Source organism: Uranotaenia lowii, chromosome 3, assembly GCF_029784155.1.
Source record: "Uranotaenia lowii strain MFRU-FL chromosome 3, ASM2978415v1, whole genome shotgun sequence".
Classification (NCBI taxonomy): Eukaryota; Metazoa; Arthropoda; class Insecta; order Diptera; family Culicidae; genus Uranotaenia; species Uranotaenia lowii.
Window position 1 is genome coordinate 111,255,867 of NC_073693.1, and position 26,290 is coordinate 111,282,156.

The following is a 26,290-nucleotide window of genomic DNA, read 5'->3' on the forward strand; positions in this document are numbered from 1 at the left end:
TTCACATAGCGATGATAGCTTAATCGATTGAAGATTCGATATTTTCTGGTAGCATCATTAAGTTAAGATTTTATAAATGGGCATCTAGAATTCGTAAATGTTCGAAGCAATTTCGAGCGCAGCTGTTTCAGTCGTTTTAAGCGAAAATTGGTCCAAGAAGGTCTAAGTAGAGGTCGAACCATGGGCACAGATTTGTCAAAAACATCGTCCATAATTGCGCAGAATGAACTAACAGCTACGTCTACACTAGTATATCTTTGAAGATTTGTCCAGTCCACTTCAGATGGACATAGATTCATGAGATCGAAATCAGCACGACGGAAGCCACGTGCAGATGGGTCGAAAGCTTCAACAAAAGCGACCGGACTCAGGAATGCAATGTTGAACTCAAGCGGAGGATGGTATACGTCTATTAGTACCACGGTATAACTTGCTTCAATTACGGTGCTGTTCAAGATTGAGTCATCCGTAAAAACCAAATCCAACGTCTGATTTTGAAAATTTTTTTTATACCGTTTCGTTGATGAAGTCCGTTCAATACAGCTCCGTCCAAAAAAGTAGTACTCGCCATATTTAGTACGATAGACCGATCAAAAGTGAACTTTGTTCATAGGACACTTTCACCCACAAATTTTCAATGTTACCGGAATTACTCATTGTGAATATCGATGAGCTAAACTTACATGAAACGGCTATCAGCACTCCTCCACCCCGACTACGAAAACTGTTAGAGCCATTCCTATCGCATCGATACACGGTGTAATCCGGGCTGAATAGTTGGCTGGATGGTACTGTTGCATCAAGCCAGGTTTCGGTGAAAGCGTAGATGTCATAATCGAGCTCTGATGTGGAAACGAAACATTCCAAAATTTTCGATTTCAAGCCACGAACATTCTGATAGTATATGCGCACACCGTCAGCAAAGTTCCCATCATCAGGGTGGACTCTGCAAATCTAACCGAATCTATCTCGAATAATAAACATGTCAAAAATCTTCTAAAATACATATTTTTTAGGTCGTAAAAATGAAAAAAAAAAACATTTCATTTATGGAGAAGACCTGAAGACCCCGGCGCAAATTGTCAGATAATTAAAAAAAAACACCCATAAACCAAATTTGAAATTAGAAACTTGCATTCGCAACTGTTTCAAAGTTATCTCCATTGAGCTGAATTCTCTAAATAGTGCGCAAAACGCACGTTCCACAGTTGAAAGCACGGTGTTTGGTGCAGACGATTTGCCATGTTGGTGAAAATACTTTTTAAAAAAAATCAAAATCAAAAAGAATGTCTTTTCTTAAAATTTGTTAGAATCCAATTTGAAATCAATAGAAAACCACGTACAATTAGATTAGATTGATTGACTGGTTTGAATTCACATAAAAAATAATCCGTCGTTTAAGAGGATTTTATTCAACGCGAAACAATCAAACATAGACATTGTTCGATTCCTGTTTCTTCATCATGTTACCTCAGAAACCACGTGGATTTCAAATGGAAGATTTTAGATCCATGATTGAAAATCATTGGATTTTCTCCCTTTTTTGTCTTTACTTTCGGTAATGGTCTCTTTTATTTTTCTTTACCTTTGGTAATAATATGAAAATAAACTAAATTTCATCGTTTATAAGATTTATTTCCACTATTGTTAGGCACACTATCCCAACCATTTATTTATAACAAAAAAAAAATCAATTCTTGCAACGAGTTGGTTTGAGGAATCCTGTAGAAATAGAAAAATATTTAATAATAAAAATGGAATCATCAAAACGATGAATAATTAAGCTAGTTAGGTAGGACAACAAACTTCCATCTGGGGCCACTTGACTGCATTCATCTCCAACACCTCCAAAATCTTCCTGATTAGAATCGTCTCCCCGGTTTTCCTCGTGATGCTTCGAAGCTGGAAACAAACTAAACATTGATTCTGAACTATAAATCAATTTTCGACAGGGAAATCAATACAACATCACTTACCTTCACGCTCCCTAGGGTTCTATAGGACGTCCAACGTGGACTACTGCTCGTCCTTCGACGCTTAATGCATTTTTGAAGCAAAAAATCGAGTAATCTTACTGACAACCTTTTTCCTACAACAATTCTAATTTCTGAATTATTTTGCGTGTAGGTAAAACTTTATTATTTCCAATCTTATTAATAAGGGATATACCTTAACTAACAATCGATTCCAGAACAAACACTAAATGTAGTTCAATTTCGGAGAAAAGTTTTAATTTTGTTCATAATATTTCTCTGAAGTTTGCTGGTTCCGAAATGATTGTCTCTTTTCGGTACATCCTTTTCAAAGAACATTTCACGGGCCATTCTTGTGACGGCTGTCTCATTTGCGATTGTGATTAGTCAGTATCGAAGAAGTTTAGCCTGTTGCCATTAGATCGTGAAGATACCTTATCCCGGAGTAGTACCCATTGTCGAAGTACAACTTGTTCTACACATTCATCCCAGCGATTGTGGGATTTTAAATACATTGATGCTGAATTATGATTAAATGGAATGTTTCAAATGATATTTACACAGTTTGGGTTCTGCATTATTTCCAAGTTCTACAGTTTATAGTGGTTATGAGTAGTCAATCAAGATATGCTATTAAAGAATTTGCATCACTTTCACGTGCCACACTGTATTTCATGTGTATTGTAACATTTTTTAATATTTTTTTTAAATGTAACTCGTAAATTTACTGTAATTTTAAACTTGTGATCAGGGATCCAAAATTTCATATTTTCCTTCTTTATCCTTTTATTTGTACAACGATGTATTTATTTCAAACGAATGTTGCAAAATAGCACAAGATGATTACAATAGTATTCATGATTGACGCCAATGAAAAAAAATCACAGTTTTGGTTTCCTTAAATTTAGATTTGTCGAACACCTATGTACAAGTTTTGTGCTCCATCTAGTTCAATATTCCGGTCGAACAAACTCGCAAATGTAGCGCTGATTCCAGTCACAGGGCACATCATTCCAGACCACTCCACCCCAGCGCCCGATCTCCAGACAGTTTTCGTTTCCTCCGGCATTGTCCGGCTGCCCCGGTGAATAATTAAAATAACCGGACAAATAACCGACCGGTTTGTTGGTGGAAATCCAGATAAAGTGTCCCTCGCTACCCAGATCGGTTCCCCCGATGAACCAGGGACCTTTCTGATTGTTCGATTTGGCGATAGCTTGTTCTATCAACTGGGAATCTTCTTCCGATGTGATGGTGGCCAAACGATGCCCATAACTCTGACACAATCGCCATGCCGTGTGAAAGTTCACCTCCCGGTTGTTGTGCACAAAGTATTGCTTTTTATACTTCACTGGTTGTCGCGTGTCCGGACAAAGGTTTCCGAAGGATGAATCTGAGGAGAGAAAACATTATAAATCAATACAACAAATCAGAAGATCAATAAAATGTCTTTTCGAATTGTAAACACCTACAATCATCTTCCTCAATGATGGGAGATGCGCGAGATAATTCCATTAACGATGCGAAGAGTAACAGACATACTAAGAAAAACAACGTGTTGCTCATTTTGCTTTAAGTGTTTGGATTGAACTGAATAACCAGAGCGCGATCGATCATATTTATGAATTCATAGGGCTCAAGACAGGGGATTCCCCTTCGAAGGGAATTTTTTTTCTTCATGCGCTGGTCTGAATTCGAGAGTATGCTGAAGTTTCTTTTGTTTGAACTAATTTTTATAACCCAAAACGCTCAACTACATTTGCATCTTTATATTCACGAAAAGCCATTTGGCTACAGAACAACTTCGACTGAATAACAAACTAAAGTATGATTGCTTCCCTGTTTTTTTAAATAAGTGTAGAATATTGATGAGGTAACAAATTGCAACGATCACTCATTTTGCTGTTGTTAAAATGGCAGGAGGCATGAATTATTATTTTCTTATATTTATTTTAGCCACTTTAACTAGTAGTTCAGTTCCAGGTTGTCATTGTGATGTAAAAAAAAATTGTTTGCAAAATTTTTGAATTGGATTTCATGAAGCAAGAAATTGCTGAACCATGATCATGATTTCTGAACGCTGAAAATTCAAATATTTTCCGAGTATATCCGTTGTTTATAAGATGTTGGTCGACTATCTGAATACATCGAGTGAAAATTGTCTCCTCCTGATTAAATTAATATGAAAACATTGACAGAGTTACGCAATGTATTACCTACTTAATTTGATTAACATATTTCTTTCATCTTATTGTCTACCAACCAGCTGAAATAACAACCATTGCAACGTCAAACAATACTCACTTGAGTTACTACGAATCCACCGCTTATACTTGACAACATCTGTGTATACCGAATAATCCCTGGAACTGCACAATCCATCGTCCGAGGATTTAGCAGCCGTGAATGAAATGATCCCCAACAGGAACCAATGATCGTTGACGTTTCGGAAAAATCCTCCTCCACTGTCGCCATTACATGCGTTGGTCCCATTTCGGAACCCTGCACAGAACATATCCTCAGTCAGAGTGGTACCAAATGCTTCCGGATTGCTTCGGGTACAGACATCTCTGGACACAACTGGGGCTCGTGCGGATCGAAGCACATCGGAAACCTTATTCTTCTCCGTATAGCCCCAACCCACAATTGTTCCAACCGTTGTGTCGGAAATCAGCGAAAATGTGGGTAAACAGGCTGGTTGCACAAACTTTCCATACTTTACCGGTTGCACGGTAATCAGAAGAGCGATGTCGTGATCGTGCCGTTGTCCGTTGAAGCCCTGACGGATGATTATACTACTGATTCCGTGTTCCTGTTCCGAGTCGGAAACCTTACTCATCAAATGTTTCCCCACTCGGATCGCCAAATCACTGACCGATCGGGGAGTCCCCGTGCCAGGAATCGTGGCGCAATGGGCCGAAGTCAGAACCACACTCTGACCCACCAAAGTTCCACCGCAGATGTATTGCCGGGAAGGCGCCAGCTGATAGATGGCCGTATGCCATGGATAATCACCAGGTTGAACTGCAGTCCCACTGGTGATGAGAGAGCGCGTTTTGATCTGCCTTACTCCACAACCGAGTTGTTGCGTCTCGATTGAGCCGAAAGGAGAGATCACAACGAGTACGATACCGATCCTGAACGCGACCGCGAGATTCATGTTGAACTGATAGAGGTTTGTTTTGCGGATCGCGGAAGATGCTACAAGACAGAAAGCCGGGGATTTTTTTCTCCGGGTCAAAGGAATTGAGACAAACATAAGACGTTTACTCACCGTGTGAATATAAGAAAGTCAATAATGAAAGAGTAGCAACTACAATATAACTTAAATAGTAAGCATACCGGCATTTGCTATCTATATACTTACTTACTCTGGAAGAGTGGGGAAACGTGGACCACTCTACATCTCTCAGCTGAGTATTGAGATATAAATTTCAATCCAACTGTCATCGTCGTAGCTTTGCGGACGAATAATTTTCTTTATGTTGTTCAATGTACGATTCATATGCTTCTTTTCTTTAACACTAGAAAGACCGCACCAGTCAAAATGACTGATTTAACACTTTGTTTGTTGAATACCTTTTAATTATTCGTTTTTAAAATTCACAAAAAATATGACTTTTCATGAATTTTCAATGTCTACAAATCTGTATTTTTTATTTCTCTTAAGCAAAATAAAGGAGATCGAAGTAAGCTGCGGTCGAGTACAGTCGATTTTCTCTCACGGTCCTGATTTGTCGCGTTTTCAGTGGTTTTCCAAAATAAGTTTTTCCTCGATTTGTTGCATAAATGTATCAACTTTAAGTGAAATAACGCGGATTAAACGACACTTTTTTTTAAAAACTGGTGACTTTTGAAAGAAATGCATAAATGAAAGTTATGGCATAAGGCAATTTTATGTTGACCATGCAGTGCGAGAAACGGAAACAATCGTGTTGATTGTTTTGCTGGAATTGCTTGTTTTGCTGCAGAGAAAGTTTAATAGTGCTTAAATGGAGATTTTCTTTCGCTTTAAGTGGTATTGTTAGGAAAAAACTAAACGGAATTCATTTATGATTCTTTTGAATGTGTTTATTGGATATTTTAAAGAGCATGTCAGGCCGACAAAATCGGGGATAAAAATCTGATGGTTTTGATATGTTTTTTTTTTTTTGCTGGATAAAGTGGCTAGTTTTGATAATGTCGATAATAAAATGGGCCAAACAAATTTGTTTGGTATTGGAATTCACTTAAATGAAAATTGAGTGTCACCCACGGATTAGTAAAATCAGAACAAAGCATATCCGAGTTGGGGTCATCAAGTTTATTCAAGCTAGTATTGAGTTCTTTCATTAAGAATCCTTTTGATAGTTGCTTCCGCATTAATTAAGCTGTAAAAAATGACGGATTTTATTTTTTCGTTTCGGAAAATTTACTTAAAAGATTTGAACATATTTTGAGAAACCGTGTCACATTTGTTATTCATGTTTTTGGTATATTTTCACAGTGCTAAGAGCAAGGCTGTGCGAACGGGGGGGGGTTTAGGGGTTTAACCCCCCCCCCCCCATGGAGATTTTTTACCAGTGAAATTTTTCTGTTCAAGAAATGAAAAGGTGTTAAGAAAAGAATGTTAACAGACATGTCAAAAAATTGGCTCGCCTCCGGCGGTTTTTAATCCTCTCTTACTCCAGGCCTGAGACATTTCATTCAACGATAACAACGTTCACGAATTGAAACCAATTTTAAATTTTTCATTTCAATTTGCAATTTTATAAACCTTTGGAAATAAAACTCAAATCTGTGTGTTATGAACCTTACCTCATCTTAAAAATTGGTTTATTACCAATCACTTTGAAAAAAATCGCATATATCATTTCAAATTATATACGGATATTTTTCAAGAAACCAATTTCAGTCTCAATTTAATTTTGTGTTTTTTTGTTTTTCCTTAGTCCTCAAATCCAAAATCAAATGGATTTTGATAAACTACTAAAGGCCTCAAAATTTACATTTTTCTGAGGTGAAATGAATTCACGAGTTAATTTGGAATTATTTTTGGCAATGGGTTGAAAATTATTGATAAAAATTCTGCATTTTTCTGACAAAACTTTTAGACATTTTAAATATTTTTGAAATCCAGGTTCTAATCATCTTTTCACAAATCCACAAGTAATTTTGGTTGAGAAAAGTTATAGGAATTTTATATTTGTTTAATTTTACTAAATATGTAAAATAACTGATTTTGACAAATTTTCAAAAAAGTATTCACTTATTGAATTTGAGATATTCTAAAAGGCAAAAATCAAATCGTTTAGCAGACTTCAACAAATTTGTCAAATGAGGCTCTCAGAGCTAAAGGAGTATAAACAAAACAAAATGGTCGATTTTGAGATATTGATGCCTAACGATTTTTCATATGTAAGACTATATTTGATTATTATTTTCGAATTTTTAACAGTTTTGTTTACATACTTTAACATTAAAAAATATACAAATTCTTGAAAAATACACGGAAAATGGCCATACATTAAATTTTAAAAGCGCGTTTTCTCGAAATAAGCTTTTAAGAACTTATACCCCTTCGAAAATAAAACTTTTGTTTTTAAAAACTTTCTTCAGTCGTGTTAAAGCACTAGTCATTCCAATTTTGTTAAACTGTAGAACTCGTTTTTGTTTAAATCAATCTTCATCATCATCACCATCGAAATATTATTTCTTGATTGAGTAAAATTAAATAAACAAATTCAGAATCCGTTTTTCTTCTTTCATGTGGATTTGTAAGCTTATCAGCTATAAATGATTGATTTCAATCAAAAATTATTCATTTTTAAACTTTTAATTTTAAAATCATCAAAACGCGAGGTTATAGACAAAATCTTACAAAATTTTCCAGTTCATGACACCAATACCTTCTAAATCAATCATTAAACCATAGGCATCAAAATTCTGTCTCTTGAATCAATTAAATGCTATATAAATAAGTTTTTGTAATGGTCAAAAGTGTTTTTGAAAAGAAATTTTTTAAATCTTCTATGTTAAAATCTTATGAAATTAATTTGCGGCTTTATCGGTGATGGTTAAAGAGTTGAAAGTGAAAGACGGATAGAATGTCAGAAGAAAATTCTAAGGTGGTGAAAAGAGCGAAGAGCATTTGAAATAGAAGCTTGACCACATACTAAATTCCTTGTCCCACACCAATGAACTGTATTGAAGAAGTAGTACCCAATAGAGAAGGCACTACGTTTTTCGATACAGTTAATTATGGATGGTTCGACCGCCATGTGAATGCACATGTGCAAGTTTTCTTCTGATATTCTATCCGTCTTTCATTTTCAACTCTTTAACCCTCACCGATAAAGCCGCAAATTAATTTCATAAAACAAACTCACGGTGATTTCTCTTCTTAAAATATTAAAAACTTATCTTTTTAATCTTCATGTTATGTATAATTTTATGAATATTTAATCAACATGATTTTGTTTTCAAATTAAATTTATCGACCCAACCGGTGAAAGTTGAATTAAAAATAAAAGATTTAATCACTGAGTTCCAGAGGATTTTATGTGATCGCTGGCACTTTTTAAATAAACCAAATAGGTTTTTTAAATCAAATTCAATCACTATCAATGTGTTTTTAATAAATTCTTTGAAATTCAAAATAATTTTTTTTTCGATAATTTACTTTTAAACTTTGATTAAATTTTTTTCAATGAATGAATGAGCGATTCAATAAAAAATTAATTTGATTAAATATTAGATAATCACTGTTTTTAATGTAAATTATCAATAAGGAGAAAAATATTCATTTTAAATTTTGGTGAATTTATGAAAAATACATTGATGAAGATTGAATTTAATTTAAAAAAATAATAATTTCAAGAACGCCATCGATCAATCAATATTTTTGGTACTCAGTGATAAAATTCTTTTTTGGATTCAAATTCTTCCAGTTACAAAATAAAAAAAAACAAGATTTTATTTAAATTTAAGATAATACAGAGAAGTTTTTCAATCATTCCTTCAATTGAAAATGAAGAAAAGCAATATAAATAAATATGATTAGAATTATCAATTTTCACCATTTTGTTTAACAGTTTTAACTTGGTCTGATTTTTTTTTTAGATTTCGATTTTAATCTGTTTCTAAATCTGGTGTTATATTTTATCTTTTTTATTTCTTTGCAATGATTCTTAAGCTCGAAGCTTCAAATTCTGGATTTATTCGAAATTCAAATTCGCATTCGTTCTTTGGTGTTTCGAAACATAAGATAATTGAAGTAAATTTAGCGAGTTTGTGTGATGGTTATGCGTATAAAAATGGCTTTGGAAATAAATTTTCTAATTTATTTTAAATTTTTTGTATTGTTATTATTTCTAGCTAAATTTGCATTTCGAAAACTTTTAGGAACTAAACTCATTTGGATTCCTTCTTTGATTTTTTTAATGTATTTTTTTTGTATTTTAAACATCTAATGCCTATTCTGAATTTTTATTTCAATAGATCATTTTTTCATTAAGAGTGCTTAATCGGAATAGTGCACGGCACCCTTTCAAATGAACGAATTTCAAATCAAATCAAATCATTTTTTCATGTATATCTCTTTGGCTTTGAGGGCATCAAATGGAACTTTTGTCCCATTTAGAAGAACAATTTTATAATATTTTTTTCTATCTGATAAGAATCATATTCATAAACATTTCACGAAAACGATTTTTTTGTGTTTCAAAGATTTGAAATTGAAATATACTTTTGGTGTAATTTCTGCTTTGGCTGTGCGAAAAAAAAACTTTGAAACATGTCAGTCAGGATATTCTGTATAGAATAGGAAATTTAAATTTCCGTTGGTTTATAAATTCTAAACTCTTTTCTTTCCCTATTTTTGAAAATAAAACCTGTAAAAAAAAGTAGCTGCTTAAATTGGACCAATCGAGAGTACTGAGTTTCTATTTTGAATTTCTATCCCGATTTCTGTCTTGTACTTGAAATTTGTATTGAAACATTTACAATTGATTTAACAAAAGTTATATTATCCACTGAAGTGAATATTCTAAATTCAGCATATAATTTTCCAAATGATCATTCTCAAATTATTATAAAAACCATCTCATAGCTGAGTTGCTAATATCCTTAAGTGATTCTCATAATATGAATATTTCTATGTTTTTAACCTTATCTTTTTCCACATTCAATTCATTGAGATTTTCAAGTCTTATGTTGTTTCTTCAGTTACTGAAGTTCAGTTTCATGGTTTTTCGGATTTTTGAGAATTCAGGATCTTTGTTTTAGGTGCTAAACTCATTTGGATTCCTTATCTGACTTTTTTCAATGATAACTAATTTGTGTTTTATACATTGAATGTCTATTCTGAATTTTTATTTCAATCAATCATTTATTCATCTAAACCCTGGCTTTGGGTGCATCAAATGAAACTTCTGTCACATTTAGAATTACAATTTGAGAACAATTATTTATTATCTGATAAGAATCATATTAATAAACATCTCACGAAAACGTTTATTTTTTTGTGTTTCAAAGATTTGAAATTGAAATACACATTTGGTGTAATTTCTGCTTTGGCTGTGATTGAAACTTTTTTTTATTTAATTAATATTTTGTTTCTCAAAACTTGATTTCAAATTATGATAAAGATTTGAGACAATTGTAATTCTAAATTTAACCTGATTTGAGGTTTTGAATTCTTAAAGTCTAATATATTTATCTCTATGGCATCTGAATTTAATTATGTTGTTTTGTTTATTTTTACTCAATTTTGTATTCTATGATGCAAATCTTCATGATACTTCCCAATTGGCATTAGATGAATATTTCTTGACGAAGCACAAACCAGACGATCAATGATGAAATGAAAAACATTTAAAATATCTATCTGGTCATTATTTTAAATCAGAGAATTTTAGTTGGTGATAACGGTATTCATAAAATGAGAATTAAATTTTGCATTTTGTAGCTCCAATCAAAGCTTTCTTTTTTGAGAAATTTCAAAACTTTTCCGCAATATTTGCACGTGATTAATTAACAATTTTCAGAAACCATCTTCTACGCAGACAACATGGTTATTTGAAGAGAGTATACAGAACCTATCTCCAGTTCTTTCACACGTTTATAATGTTTTGTATTCTCTGGGATAGCATTTGAAAACAAAACAAATCATAGGGGCCCCCCGAGAAAAATTGCCCTGGGACTCAGGGTTCAACACGCAGGAGTGCGTCGAATGAGAAAGAGCAAATAAAACGCAGCTCTTTCGTTCTCGGTTCACGGGCACATTTGATTGCTCGAAATTCTCTCGAGAAATTTGCGACCAAAACGCAGATTGAAAATTTTTGAGCAGAGCGAATTCGCGCGCGCCTATTCGAGAGCGCGAGCGGTTCGGAAACTGCGTTTGCGTTTTTCTAACAGCGCGCGTGTAGGAACACCGAGCATCTACCGAGAGGACACGGCGGCTCACCGGACGGCGCGCGCGGCTCTCTTTAGCACACGGAGTGTTCGCCGTGTTTTCGTTGTTGAGGGCCGACGGAATAATCTGTGCGAATAATTAAATCAATAGATATGGTAAAACATATAGAAGCACGCAATAGCCTTGGGAGGAGGGTTATAACAATCAATGTCAGAAGTTTTAAAATACATACTAGTAATAGTAACCAGCACTAGTAACTATGATAAATTTACCATGAAATAGTGAAATTTCGCGAAAAACGCCTAATGAAAGAGCTTTACACAAGGATTGTTAAAATGAATGTTGAAAATATTCTAGCCACTAGTAATAGTTACCAGCACTAGTAACTATGAAAAATTTACCATGCAATAGTGAAATTTCGCGAAAAACGCCGAATGAAAGAGCTTTACACAAGGGTTGTTAAAATGAATGTTAAAAATATTCTAGCCACTAGTAATAGTTACCAGCACTAGTAACTATGAAAAATTTACCATGCAATAGTGAAATTTCGCAAAAAACGCCAAATCAAAGAGCCGTACGCAAGGATTGTTAAAATGAATGTTAAAAATATTCTAGCCACTAGTAATAGTTATCAGCACTAGTAACTATGAAAATTTTACCATGCAATAGTGAAATTTCGCGAAAAACGCCAAATGAAAGAGCTTTACACAAGGATTGTTAAAATGAATGTAAAAAATATTCTAGCCACTAGTAATAGTTACCAGCACTAGTAACTATGAAAAATTTACCATGCAATAGTGAAATTTCGCAAAAAACGCCAAATCAAAGAGCCGTACGCAAGGATTGTTAAAATGAATGTTAAAAATATTCTAGCCACTAGTAATAGTTACCAGCACTAGTTACTATGAAAAATTTACCATGCAATAGTACAATTTCGCGAAAAACGCCAAATGAAAGAGCTTTACACAAGGATTGTTAAAATGAATGTTAAAAATATTCTAGCCACTAGTAATAGTTATCAGCACTAGTAACTATGAAAAATTTACCATGCAATAGTAAAATTTCGCGAAAAACGCCAAATGAAAGAGCTTTACACAAGGATTGTTAAAATGAATGTTGAAAATATTTTAGCCACTAGTAATAGTTACCAGCACTAGTAACTATGAAAATTTTACCATGCAATAGTGAAATTTCGCAAAAAACGCCAAATCAAAGAGCCGTACGCAAGGATTGTTAAAATGAATGTTGAAAATGTTCTAGCCACTACTAATAGTTACCAGCACTAGTAACTATGAAAATTTTACCATGCAATAGTATAATTTCGCAAAAAAACGCCAAATCAAAGAGCTTTACACAAGGATTGTTAAAATGAATGTTGAAAATATTCTAGCCACTAGTAATAGTTACCAGCACTAGTAACTATGAAAATTTTACCATGCAATACTGAAATTTCGCAAAAAACGCCAAATCAAAGAGCCGTACGCAAGGATTGTTAAAGTGAATGTTGAAAATATTCTAGTCACTAGTAATAGTTACCAGCACTAGTAACTATGAAAAATTTACCATGCAATAGTGAAATTTCGCAAAAAACGCCAAATCAAAGAGCCGTACGCAAGGATTGTTAAAATGAATGTTAAAAATATTCTAGCCACTAGTAATAGTTACCAGCACTAGTTACTATGAAAAATTTACCATGCAATAGTACAATTTCGCGAAAAACGCCGAATGAAAGAGCTTTACACAAGGATTGTTAAAATGAATGTTAAAAATATTCTAGCCACTAGTAATAGTTACCAGCACTAGTAACTATGAAAAATTTACCATGCAATAGTGAAATTTCGCAAAAAACGCCAAATCAAAGAGCCGTACGCAAGGATTGTTAAAATGAATGTTAAAAATATTCTAGCCACTAGTAATAGTTACCAGCACTAGTAACTATGAAAAATTTACCATGCAATAGTGAAATTTCGCAAAAAACGCCAAATCAAAGAGCCGTACGCAAGGATTGTTAAAATGAATGTTAAAAATATTCTAGCCACTAGTAATAGTTACCAGCACTAGTAACTATGAAAAATTTACCATGCAATAGTAAAATTTCGCGAAAAACGCCAAATGAAAGAGCTTTACACAAGGATTGTTAAAATGAATGTTGAAAATATTTTAGCCACTAGTAATAGTTACCAGCACTAGTAACTATGAAAATTTTACCATGCAATAGTGAAATTTCGCAAAAAACGCCAAATCAAAGAGCCGTACGCAAGGATTGTTAAAATGAATGTTAAAAATATTCTAGCCATTAGTAATAGTTACCAGCACTAGTAACTATGAAAAATTTACCATGCAATAGTGAAATTTCGCAAAAAACGCCAAATCAAAGAGCCGTACGCAAGGATTGTTAAAATGAATGTTAAAAATATTCTAGCCACTAGTAATAGTTACCAGCACTAGTAACTATGACAAATTTACCATGCAATAGTAAAATTTCGCAAAAAACGCCAAATCAAAGAGCCGTACGCAAGGATTGTTAAAATGAATGTTAAAAATATTCTAGCCACTAGTAATAGTTACCAGCACTAGTAACTATGAAAAATTTACCATGCAATAGTGAAATTTCGCAAAAAACGCCAAATCAAAGAGCCGTACGCAAGGATTGTTAAAATGAATGTTAAAAATATTCTAGCCGCTAGTAATAGTTACCAGCACTAGTAACTATGAAAAATTTACCATGCATAGTGAAATTTCGCGAAAAACGCCAAATGAAAGAGCACTATCATGTAAACTGAGTTGAGTGTTGTGTGCATGCATTCTGTGACCATAATTGTATGTGTTTTCTAGTCGCTAGAATATTTCGACAATCATTTGAACAAGCTTTAGAACCTTTGATTTTGCGTTTTTCGTGAAAAATAATTATAACAATTATTTATTATTGGTAAATTTTTCATTGTTACTAGTGCTGGTAACTATTACTAGTGGCGGGAATAAATTTTGCATTCATTTTAACAATTCGTGGGTAAAACTCTTTGATTTGGCGTGTTTTGCGAAATTTTGCATTTGCATGGTAAATTTTCATAGTTACTAATACTGGTAGCTATTACTATTCGCTAGATAATTTTTAATGTTCATTTTACGAATCCTTGCGTAAAGCTTTTTCATTTGGCGTTTTTCGCGAAATTTTACTAGTTCATGGTAAATTTTTCATAGTTACTAGCGCTCGTAACTATTACTAGTGGCTAGATTATTTTTACATGCATTTTAACAATCCTTGTGTAAAGCTCTTTGATTTGGCGTTTTTTGCGAAATTTTAATATTGCATGGTAAATTTGTCATAGTTACTAGTGCTGGTAACTATTACTAGTGGCTTGAACATTTTTAACATTCATTTTAACAATCCTTGTGTAAAGCTCTTTGATTTGGCGTTTTTTGCGAAATTTTAATATTTCGTGGTAAATTTTTCATAGTTACTAGTGCTCGTAACTATTACTAGTGGCTAGAATATTTTCAACATTCATTTTAACAATCCTTGTGTACGGCTCTTTCATTAGGCATTTTTTGCGAAATTTTACTATTGCATGGTAAATTTTTCATAGTTACTAGTGCTGGTAACTATTACTAGTGGCTAGAATATTTTTAACATTCATTTTAACAATCCTTGTGTAAAGCTCTTTCATTAGGCATTTTTTGCGAAATTGTACTATTGCATGGTAAATTTTTCATAGTTACTAGTGCTGGTAACTATTACTAGTGGCTAGAATATTTTTAACATTCATTTTAACAATCCTTGTGTAAAGCTCTTTGATTTGGCGTTTTTTGCGAAATTTTAATATTTCATGGTAAATTTTTCATAGTTACTAGTGCTCGTAACTATTACTAGTGGCTAGAATATTTTCAACATTCATTTTAACAATCCTTGTGTACGGCTCTTTCATTAGGCATTTTTTGCGAAATTGTACTATTGCATGGTAAATTTTTCATAGTTACTAGTGCTGGTAACTATTACTAGTGGCTAGAATATTTTTAACATTCATTTTAACAATCCTTGTGTAAAGCTCTTTCATTAGGCATTTTTTGCGAAATTTTACTATTGCATGGTAAATTTTTCATAGTTACTAGTGCTGGTAACTATTACTAGTGGCTAGAATATTTTTAACATTCATTTTAACAATCCTTGCGTAAGGCTCTTTGATTTGGCGTTTTTTGCGAAATTTCACTATTGCATGGTAAAATTTTCATAGTTACTAGTGCTGGTAACTATCATTAGTGGCTAGAATATTTTTAACATTCATTTTAACAATCCTTGTGTAAAGCTGTTTCATTAGGCATTTTTTGCGAAATTTTACTATTGCATGGTAAATTTTTCATAGTTACTAGTGCTGGTAACTATTACTAGTGGCTAGAACATTTTTAACATTCATTTTAACAACCTTGTGTTAAGCTTTTTCATTTGGCGTTTTTTGCGAAATTTTAATATTTCATGGTAAATTTTTCATAGTTACTAGTGCTGGTAACTATTACTAGTGGCTAGAACATTTTTAACATTCATTTTAACAACCTTGTGTAAAGCTCTTTCATTTGGCGTTTTTTGCGAAATTTTATTATTTCATGGTAAATTTTTCATAGTTACTAGTGCTGGTAACTATAACTAGTGGCTAGAACATTTTTAACATTCATTTTAACAATCCTTGTGTAAAGCTCTTTGATTTGGCGTTTTTTGCGAAATTTTACTATTTCATGGTAAATTTTTCATAGTTACTAGTGCTGGTAACTGTTACTAATGGGTAATGTTAACCTCCTACATTAATTCTTGTAACCCTCCGCCAAATCCCATTGCGCGCTTACATATATTTTAACTATCCTGTTGATGAAATCATACACACAGATTTCTCAATCAGCACTGCAAACAGAAACACGAACGAAACACAAGGCCCTCACTCGAGCCCGTGCGCGCCGCCCGGTGACGAAAAGAGGGCCGCCTCGGATCATTCGGAGAGCCGCCGCGCGCTACATTGTGGGCCGCTGCGTGCTGTTCTTTGAGCCAAAAGAGAGGCCTCACCCGCCGCTCGATTAGGACGCGCGAGAGCTAGCCGTGCCTGTTTGACTCGGCCGCTCGCGCAGATTTCGGATAGTGCATCTCGTCGACGAGAACGAGGGGAAAAGATTGAGCGCGCGTGTTTTTGTTTCGAGCGAGAGCGCGTCAACGGCCAGAACGCAAACGAAGAAGTGTTTCGCTCGAGAGAAATGGTTTGCGTGTGCCGCGCGCGTCTAAAAGAGTGCGTTTTGTTGAACCCTGCCTGGGACCCTCAATCTCTTAATTTAGCCGTGCAAAAGAAGGATTTCAAATTTGTCCGGCTTATTTCTCCTTCTCAACACCTCATATCATTGCATACATGCAGGCGATTAAAAGTAACCATCGGAACCATTTAAAGAGAACATTCAAATCTCAGTTAGTTGAATTCTTAATCGCCCCAAAAAAACGAAACCTGTTTTATCATCTGATTGACTACGTCATTGATGAAGCGGTAAACAAAGCCACCGAATCTCGTCGATTAGGTAGTGGTTGAGCGTTTCGCAACCGAGAAGATTCGTACGAATATGATTTCCGCGCTTAAAATCGTTTTGCGTACTGTTTATTTGTTATTTCTTACAAGTAATTATTCGATAGCATCCAAAACATGTGGAAAGCAGAAGATATTGCTGCAACAGTTGGTAACCCATGGATATTCCACTCATCCGGGAGAATTCCCCTGGCACGTGGCGCTCTTTATGGCGCAAGGCTTCCAAAAGTCCTATATCTGCGGAGGAACTCTTGTGAATGAAGTCAGCGTCCTTACGGCGGCCCATTGCGTCACGGATTCGGCCACCGCCTTGGTTCTTTCGCCTAGCACCCTGTTCGTTCAGGTTGGCAAGTTCAAGCTGAACCTTTATTCAGATACTGTGCAGGAACATGCCGTTCATCAGGTCCTGGTTTACGAGGACTTCCAGCAGGCCACCAGCCGGAACGATTTGGCGGTGCTGAAATTGGCAACCCAAGTGAAATTTACCGATTACGTGCAGCCAATTTGTGTGTTCCCACAACCGCCGATTAATCTGAATGATGGTTCTGTCCGGGGGGTGGTCGTCGGTTGGGGTTATACCGAGCATGACAACTTGGCGGACGATTTGCGTGGCACCACACTTCCCCTCGTTAGTCATACCCGGTGCCTGGAGAGCAATCCGGACTTATTCGATAGGACCCTTAACGACGAAATGTTTTGTGCTGGACACCGCAATGGTAAGTTAATGTTTTGCTTTGTTTGAGCTCAAATATTTTAAATTACAGTTTGGTTCATTCATAGCTGCAAGCTCATTGGAACGCGGCAAGCTTTGTATGGAAAAGTTAGAAGCAATTAATTGTTACTCTTTCGATAACTTTTTTGGTTGTTTTTACAGCCGAAATAGTTATTTATGCAACCAAGTGCAAAAATAGGATTTTTTCAGCTAAAGTTGGTTAGTTACGTCGATTGTTTTTTTTTAAAAAACGAGTCCATGAAATTATCCAAGAAAAATCAGCATTTCAAAAAACACTTTTCATTACGTTTGGATTTTTTAATTCTAAAAAGCTATAACTTTTTTAAGAAAAAAAAATTTCTACTTATATTACTAAAAATTTAAGTTTATAAAAGAGCTAAACAACAATTTTAAAGATATTGTATCTCAAGTCTATCTTAATTTTTTGGATAAATTATTATGAAAATAAAAAAGTATTTCCATACAAATCAGACCGAACAGGGAGTAAGAAGCGAGCAAGACATTGAGATTCGATTCGGTGTAGTATGAAACGAGTGGCGCCCGAAATATTCCAACCCTTTTGAAACCATGTTAGGATAGCGTGAATTATTCAGCTGCTAAAAGGTCGCTTTCTTTACCGGGAAAAAGAACGCTTGGCTTAAGTGTTTAGAATAAATTAGCTGATTTTACCCGGCCTTTCAAAATGAGTCGTTTGACTTCTAGAAATTTTAGAAGCTTGGTTTCATCATAATAAAAAATTTGACCCGTATTTGGCCATGTAAGCTATGTATTGCATAGTAGGTATGTAAGTTTTGTAACTAATTTTAAAGCTTCGATTGAGATTATTTACTGCGTTTATCGTTTTCATAATATTGAAAAATTCATAGTTATGAGGTTTGTTAAAATATAAATTAAAAAAAAATCCTTTGTATGCTGATTCATACTATCACGAAAAACATTTTAACCCACTATTTTTTTTATGAAGATTTAATAGATTTGGCCTTATTTTTCTATCGTCAAATATTAAAAATGTTTTTTTATCTTTCCCCTTTTCCATCTAATAAAAAGCTCTTCTGGAGTTTAAACTACTTTTCAAGATAGAAGATCTCCCCGTACAATAGTATACTCAAGTTTTATTTACTTATAAATTTCTAAAAGACTTCTAAACCTTGTTGAAGACTCACTTTGCATGTTTCCAATTGTATGTGTCCTTTTTTCGCTGTTTAGTTTCCCACTGTTTTATGATAGTTTTTCCTAAATGTTGTAAGATCCACTAAATCGTCTTGGAACCAAAATCGTTCATTTTATAACTTTCAAAGGTGAAGGGAAATATTAGAGAAACATGAGATAATAAAGAAAGTAAGATCATAAGCCGTTAATACCGTGAACTGGGGCAACATGCAACAATTTTTAAATTCAGTGGCTTCTTAAAACCTTTTGTTCATAGTTAATCCTACCCCTTATTCATCGAAAGTGTAGTTATGATAGGAAATCAAACAGGCGTAGTTAGAAAAATTATTGGTTTCTTTAGTTATTTTTGATTTTCTAAAAACATGCGGTTTTCACCTGAAATGGATGAAAATTTCAGTAAAGCTGCCTAATAATATAATGTGTTAATTTTTGTGACGTTATGTCAAGCTGATTTTGAGATAGTGTCCAATGAAATAGTTTTACGACTTAAATTTTTGGGCACCATGTGCGCCATCTATAATGCTTACTGTGAACCACCTTTTTTTTTTAAAGAAAAAAAACAAGGCAATATTTTATCACATTTTATGTTTCCTAAGCTTGACCTAGAAAATAACTAAAAATTTCATATTTGGTCGAATTTGTTGATAATTAAGCGGATTGTCCTCCTTCAATAAAAAAAACATCATACACTGTTTTTTTAAACGATATGGTTGTGTACATACGTGTGAAAATAGAAATCGTTTAAAAAAAAGATCAAAACAACTGGGAAAAAATCATCGCTTTTTTCGAGTAAAGTGGCCAACTTGGACTGTAAATCGGTCGTTTTCAGCCTTGCTGACCATTCTGATGTGATTTGAGTGAAGTCGGGAAGATCAAAGATTTGTTTTGGATATTATTTTCTGCTACCGTTGTTCCGGAATTTCCGCAGAGTCTCTAAGTTCTATTAAAAGCAAGTCACTTTATGAGTTTTCGTTAGATCGGGAGCACCAACATGATGAGTGTTCTGTAGGTTCACTTTATGAGTTTTCGTTGGATCGGGAGGACCAACATAAAGAGTGTTCTGAAGGTTCACTTATTCACGATTCCTTTTGCTTATATTTTGTTAACTATTTATTCTATACAAATACTTTTGGTTTCAAATTTTAGAGGATTAAATTTTGACCTTATAATGTACAATTTTTAACAATGTGCGATATGACCTGTAAAACTTACATACAATATACCAAAAAAAAATTTTGCAAACGTTGTGACGTCACGCTGGAATGGGTCATATCTAATATTCGGTTTTCTAGCGATTATTTCTTGAATATCCAATACACAGTCTAAGGAGTCTATCTCAGAATCATTAAACAGGGAAGGTTACAAACCAGTTTAATCATGTTGAAGCTTACAAATTTTAAGCTGATTCTGGTGGACTTATCATTCTGCAAAAATTGCATGACACCATAATAGCTGCGATTAAACTGAAATTTTCAAGGAAAAAATCGTCACATAACGATGAGCATACCTCCCCCCCTCCCCTATGTCACAATTCGTAACGTTCGAGCTTACTCCCTCCCCCCCTAGGAGCGTTACGTAATTAATGGATGCCCCCTTATGGGAAGTCCAAGAGTATTGAACATAAGTAGAAACGTCTACCCAAATGAAGAGGCCATAGTTTTTTGGTTTAATGTTAGTATGTGTGAATTATAAAGAACACGTCTTTCTTGATTTTTGGGGAAGATAATTGTTCAAATTTCAATTGTGCTCAATTCATTCATTTTTGTTTGCTTCAGCTTTTTGTGTAGGGGGGAGATGTGTAGCAGATTATCGCTTGCGCGATTGCCCTGCCCTAACAAACGACATCGTCGGCGCTCACAGCCTTACCGAAGTGAACTCATCTCTTTCTCTCTCTCTCTCTCTCTCTCTGGCATAACGCATTAACACACACCTGTGATGTGCACAGTACGTTAACGGTTTTCGGCGAGTTAAGGTGCACGTCTCCCGTTCAGCCAGTATAGCGCAAAGCTTAAGTTGCACAGGACCCATACCCATACCCCATGACAGGTATATTTCCTGGGAGGCCTCGTCACATTAAAAACGTGTGACGCTCTCTTACTCAAGCTTGCCGCTCATTTTAGCCACATGTTGAGAAGCTTGGATTCTCCTTCTTTTTTAACTTTTTTGCTCCGAGCATGGCAACATGAGCACGTGTGAAATCGGATATGATAATGAGAAAATGATCGTCTTGTTCTCTCTGCAACCAGATGGGCCAATGTTACTACATCCAAATCTGTACTCTCGAGCTAAAAAATCTTTTTCATCTGTACTTTTTTGACAAAAATCTGTACCAAAACCTCTACCAACAATATATGAAAACTCAGTGCAATCTACACGTTTTTTTTCAATTTTACAACTCCATTGCATTGTTTGTAATAGATATAATTTCGATTTTTTTTTACCATTTAAAGTCTCTGAAACCAATCTCTCTAATAGCGCCGCTAGTGAAATCGCTAACTCAGTCAAAGTTAGCGATCGCTAATTAAAATCGCTGAATATGCTGAAAAATTTATCGCTTAAACTTAAAGCGCTAATCGCTAACTGTTGACCAAAAAACGTACACCGAAAAATTATTCATATTTTTTTTTGTTGATTTCATGTTTTATGGATTTACAACACATACATATTCAACACCGGAAAATACAAACACAGTTGATTTAAACTTGTAACAACAATACAAAAATAACAGTTTTTATATCACGAATCATGGCTCCATCTTTTTTCTTTAGGTGCAAATACTTTACGCAGTCCAGATTTAATTGGTCTGCCTCCAATTCCATTCAACAGGTTAAAATTCCGTTATATGATTTGATACTAAGTTACGGTCTTCGAAGAAGTTTTTCAGCAGAAAGAATCCTTTAGAAAATTTACAAATTGGTACAAAAACGAAAACTCTTTTCCAGAGTTAAAAGAAAAATCATGTGCGTATTTCAAAACAAGATAAAATTTGTCCATTCAAACATAACTAAGCTTGCCAGATTGCCAAGTCTTATCCACACTTGCCCGAATATTTAAAACTAAGTTTGGAAAAGCTAGGTCCGGCCTGGATGCCGGTTTTCATGATATTATCCGGATTTATTCACTTTGTTTGCTAAATCAAACAAAAAACTCAAATTGAGTCATTTTAATTTTTGTTTTTTTTTTTCGTCCAAAAGATTTTTCTTAACAAAATAATTATTCAAGGTTTTTGGAAGGCTAAAATGTTTCGTGTGAAAAATATTGATTTAAGCGTTTTATTTCTTTATTTTTCTTCGAAAAATACTCGGTACTACAAATGTCCGGATTTTGGCAGGATTTTAGAAAACATAGCCTGAATTTACCCGGCCCTCGTACGTGCCGAAAACATTCCTGCGACCTTATGACTATCAGTAATAATTCGTGAGTTTGAAACAAATATATGAGAGTTAGCGGTCTTCAGTTAGCGGAACCAAAATATAGCGGAACTTTTGAATTCGCTAGCTCAATCAAAATTTAGCGACAAAATTAAACCGCTAACAATAAGTTAGCGGACTAATTAGCGATTAGCGGATTAGCGCTTTAGTGCCGAACACTGAATATTTCATTAAGTCAGTATCACTCACATGGTTTATTTAGAGCCTCACTGCTATACATAACACCAAATGCCAAAAATCTATATCAAATTTTAAAAATCCTTCATCTGCACGTACAGAATCTGTACCAAAAATGAGTCCAAAAATTTGTACTTTTAAAGATAAATCAGTACATGTGGCAACCATGAACTGAGCATAAAGATGGCCAAAAATCAGTTGGGAATCGAGGAATATCGACCAATAAGAGAACTGGAAAACATTGTCGCTATCAACGATTTCCAGGCTATGAGAGCAAAATCTAATGCTCTCTTGCATTCTTTCGATAGGTATGAATAAGGTGTTGGATAAAGCCCAATTGATGGTTGTGTTTGATTTGTTTTCTGAATAACTTTTGCAATTTAGCTTATTTTGAAAACAAAAGAGAGCAGATTTGTTCTTAAATAGTAGGGGAGAGTGGGGTATAGTGGGCCATGAGGAATCGTGGGCCACTTTTAATATCTCAGATGTGTGTTGAGATAAAAATCTCAAACCAACTGTCATCGTCGTCGCTTTGCGTGAGCATATATTCCTATATGTTGTTGACTGAAATACGCATCATATGCTTCTTTTATTTATCAAGCTAAAAAAAGTTAGATAAATTTACTTACATAATTAAAAAAACACCCACTTATTTCATCGATGGGGAACCTAAAGTGCATAACAAAAATATGCTCATACGCTTATGATCTTAGTTTTGTCATGATCTTTCACATGGAAAAGGAATTTTTGATGAAACATCATTAAGTCACACAAACGCATCCAATTTGCAAATCATAGCTGGTGGGGAATCGTGGGCCACACATCTTGAATCACCTATATTTTTATGTTTTTATACAGATTCATAACTTAAAATACGTTTTACCTATCTGTAAAGTTTTCTTATGCCAAATGAAGAGTTATGAAAAATATTTTGTCCATCCTATAGAAGAAAATTTTGCAAAACGTTCGCGAGCCAGGTTTTGGAATCTATGCGATCATACACAGCTCTCTTTTTTATTTCATCATCTGAAATTGCTATGAAATAACGAAATGAATTAGGAAATCACAGTTTCGGGTCAACTCATGAACTTTGCATGTTATTTGATCAATTTGGATTTAGTGGCCTACGATTCCCCACCATTTTTCAAAATCCAAAAAATATTGCCTTTTTTCAAACAGTCAGAATTTGGGAAAACTAACTTATTAAAAATTTAAAAAAAATAGTAGAAAACCATACCATTTTTTATTTTCATTTTATCTTTTAAAATAAAGAAGTTATGGAAAAACGAAACAAAGTGGCCCATGATTCCCCACTCTCCCATGTATAAAAAACTTCACAATTTTTTTTATAAAAATTATATTTTGATAAAGTTACTAGACAAAGAAAATTGGTTCATTTCCAGTAGATACTGTATAAAACAAAGTTGGAAACAATTTTTTTTCTATTTGTCGAAGACAACGAAGAGTTCAGATCATTCAATAATAATTGTGAAGTTTCATGTTACATGTAGGGTAATGATAGATGTTATGTTTATTTTTTAGAGCTTATTTCGATGTTAATCTTTTGACTAAAAAGTATTACCAATGCTAAATGATTATGAACACAAATACTTACTGGGCATGCAATTTAAATGTAAAATGTCAAATAGATGCACTTTTAATGAAACTTTAACTTTAAAATCTCACTTTTTCAATAAAAAACCCTGTGATGAAGTTATGGGTTCAGACAAGAAAATTAAAAAAAATTGCCTATCCATTTTCATCAATTAAGTATCGATCCAACATGTAGTATCAAAGATCTATTGTCAACTGGGCAACATGCAACAATTTTCAACTTCAATGGCTTTCAGAATCTTAATTCCCACAGATTATCATACCTCTTGTACATCAAAAGTTCTAAGGTTGATGGGACATCATATTCACGTAGTCAGAAAAATTATTGGTTGTATGTACCAGCTATTTTAAAATTTATAAAAACTTGCGATATTCACCCTACTAAGAAAAAGGGGTTCATTGCAACAACCTTTGAATTTCATGAAAAATCAAATTAAAAAGTTTGAAAATTTATAGCTTTGGATACATTTGTGATGCCATAACGCATAAAGCACAAATTGCAGTAATTTTTAGTTTTGTTCGAATTAAATTTTTAAATTTTATCTGTCAAAAATGTTTTTATGGAAAAAGTGTAAATTTGCTACATACATTTAGGGGGAAAAAATATTACAAAATATTTTATTAGCTTAAATCGTGAAAAAAAAATCTTAGGATGGATGAAGTTTTAATGTATACAAACGCATAATGCAAAGCAATCATATCCCAGTGTATGGAAACGAAATTTATGAGGTTTAGTTCTTATTTGCATTTCGTTGCATTTTGCCCTAGACAAGTAACAGAATTATAAAAATATTTATTTAAAAAAAACTTGGCGATTGTCTGAGAAATATTTCTACACCAACAGTGTTGGAATAGGATAATAAAAGCAATATAAAGTTTGTAGGTGATATCATTAAGCCAATCCGTCATACTGGGTAAAGTTTTTTACGGCATCGAAAAATGTAAAAATTTGTGCATCTATTGCTCGATTTTTTTTTTAAATTTTTTATGAGAACCAAAAACGTTTAAAAACTCTTTCACGATGTTTAAAACTATGTCATCATCATTTTCTTATCATTCAATGATAACTTTATTACAGTATATTGAAATGAAAATTTAATAAGTGTTGTGGTATACAAATGTTGCATCTAACCCTGCTTTTGCATGATGCCCCGTTTGACGGTACTGAACAAATTAGAGTTGGAATAAGTTATCCATGAAGCCCTCCTAAAGCATCATGGATCTTCAATTTATTTTCAAGTGCCTCAGAACTCTTTAGCGGAGAGCTTTTCTTCACATTATGAGGTTTTTGAAGATGTTTCAAAAGACTTGATGTTGTTTTTTTTTATATCGAAGTGATGTTTTAAAATTCTATGTTAATATAACTCAAAGGATAGTTTTATGAATACGACTGACCCTTCTAGTAACTGTTAGTACAATTTAAAAGCTCTAAATTTGCACTTTGTCCTCCATGTCCTCCATGTATCAGGCACCAACGTCTGCAACGGCGACAGCGGCGGCGGCATGTATTACAATCAAAACGGAAATTGGTACCTCATCGGAATAGTATCGTTCACCGGAGCCCGCAGCGCAAATTCGAATCTCTGCAGCACCAAGGACTACACCGGCTTTACAAAGGTAGCAGCTTTTGAGTCATTCATCAAGGAAAGTTGCGGTTTACTGGCATCGCCACAGAATCTTGCTCCCTCGGCCCACATGGCCGCGTCGCCGACGACTTCCGGCGGAAATGGCAAGATCAAACGCTTCCAGGCTTCTTCGTTTGCGGCGGACCAAAAGGTAAATTGGTTCCAGGCGGGAGATTACTGTCGCTCGATTGGACAACATTTGGCCGAGATTAAATCCACACATGATAACGCCAAAGTCAAGGAGATTGTGTCACAGACAGGTAGGGGATTATTTTAATGAGATTTTCTTTGACCGGGTCTGATGGATGAAAATTGGTTTTTATTTTTCGCAGGAATGGAAACGGATGCACAGGGAGTTTCACGAATTCGACACTTTTGGATCGGAGCTAATGATCTGGGGGAAAATTTGGTTTTCAAGTGGCAATTCAGTGGAAAGGTAGTCACTTTCACAAATTGGCGCCAAAACGAGCCAAATTATGTCAATAAGAACACACATTGTGCAGCTGTTTTAGGAAATAAAAATGCTTTTTGGATTAATGCTAATTGTAATGCCAGGAAGCAAGTCCTATGTGAGGTTTGGAAGTAAAATTTTATTATTACTAAAAATAAACAACAATTTTG

General features: G+C 34.2%; 2 protein-coding genes across 2 annotated transcripts; one reads left to right on the forward strand and one right to left on the reverse strand.

Annotated features, from left to right (window-relative positions):
• Positions 1–2,606: 2,606 nt before the first annotated feature.
• LOC129758815 (clotting factor G beta subunit-like) lies at positions 2,607–5,171 on the reverse strand. The gene is made up of 2 exons (XM_055756447.1): positions 4,278–5,171; positions 2,607–3,366 (listed from the first exon to the last, which is right to left on the reverse strand). Exons 1-2 carry the CDS (start codon positions 5,131–5,133, stop codon positions 2,924–2,926), a joined length of 1,299 nt encoding a protein of 432 aa, XP_055612422.1. The 5' UTR covers positions 5,134–5,171; the 3' UTR covers positions 2,607–2,923.
• An 11,107-nt stretch (positions 5,172–16,278) lies between these two features.
• Positions 16,279–26,283, forward strand: LOC129758816 (CLIP domain-containing serine protease B15-like). Its single transcript, XM_055756448.1, has 3 exons — positions 16,279–17,635; positions 25,513–25,929; positions 26,002–26,283. The coding sequence occupies exons 1-3, from the start codon at positions 16,957–16,959 to the stop codon at positions 26,253–26,255; spliced, it is 1,350 nt and encodes a 449-aa protein (XP_055612423.1). The 5' UTR covers positions 16,279–16,956; the 3' UTR covers positions 26,256–26,283.
• The last annotated feature ends 7 nt before the right edge of the window (positions 26,284–26,290 follow it).

Bases quoted from the DNA above. Each gene is read 5' to 3' on its own strand.
- LOC129758815 (XM_055756447.1), bottom strand. From the start codon at position 5,133: ATGAATCTCGCGGTCGCGTTCAGGATCGGTATCGTACTCGTTGTGATC. The intron at 3,367-4,277 runs GTGAGTATTGTT...TTCTCTCCTCAG, and splicing joins GTGGATTCGTAGTAACTCAA to ATTCATCCTTCGGAAACCTT.
- LOC129758816 (XM_055756448.1), top strand. From the start codon at position 16,957: ATGATTTCCGCGCTTAAAATCGTTTTGCGTACTGTTTATTTGTTATTT. The intron at 17,636-25,512 runs GTAAGTTAATGT...TCCATGTATCAG, and splicing joins TTGTGCTGGACACCGCAATG to GCACCAACGTCTGCAACGGC. The intron at 25,930-26,001 runs GTAGGGGATTAT...TATTTTTCGCAG, and splicing joins GGAGATTGTGTCACAGACAG to GAATGGAAACGGATGCACAG.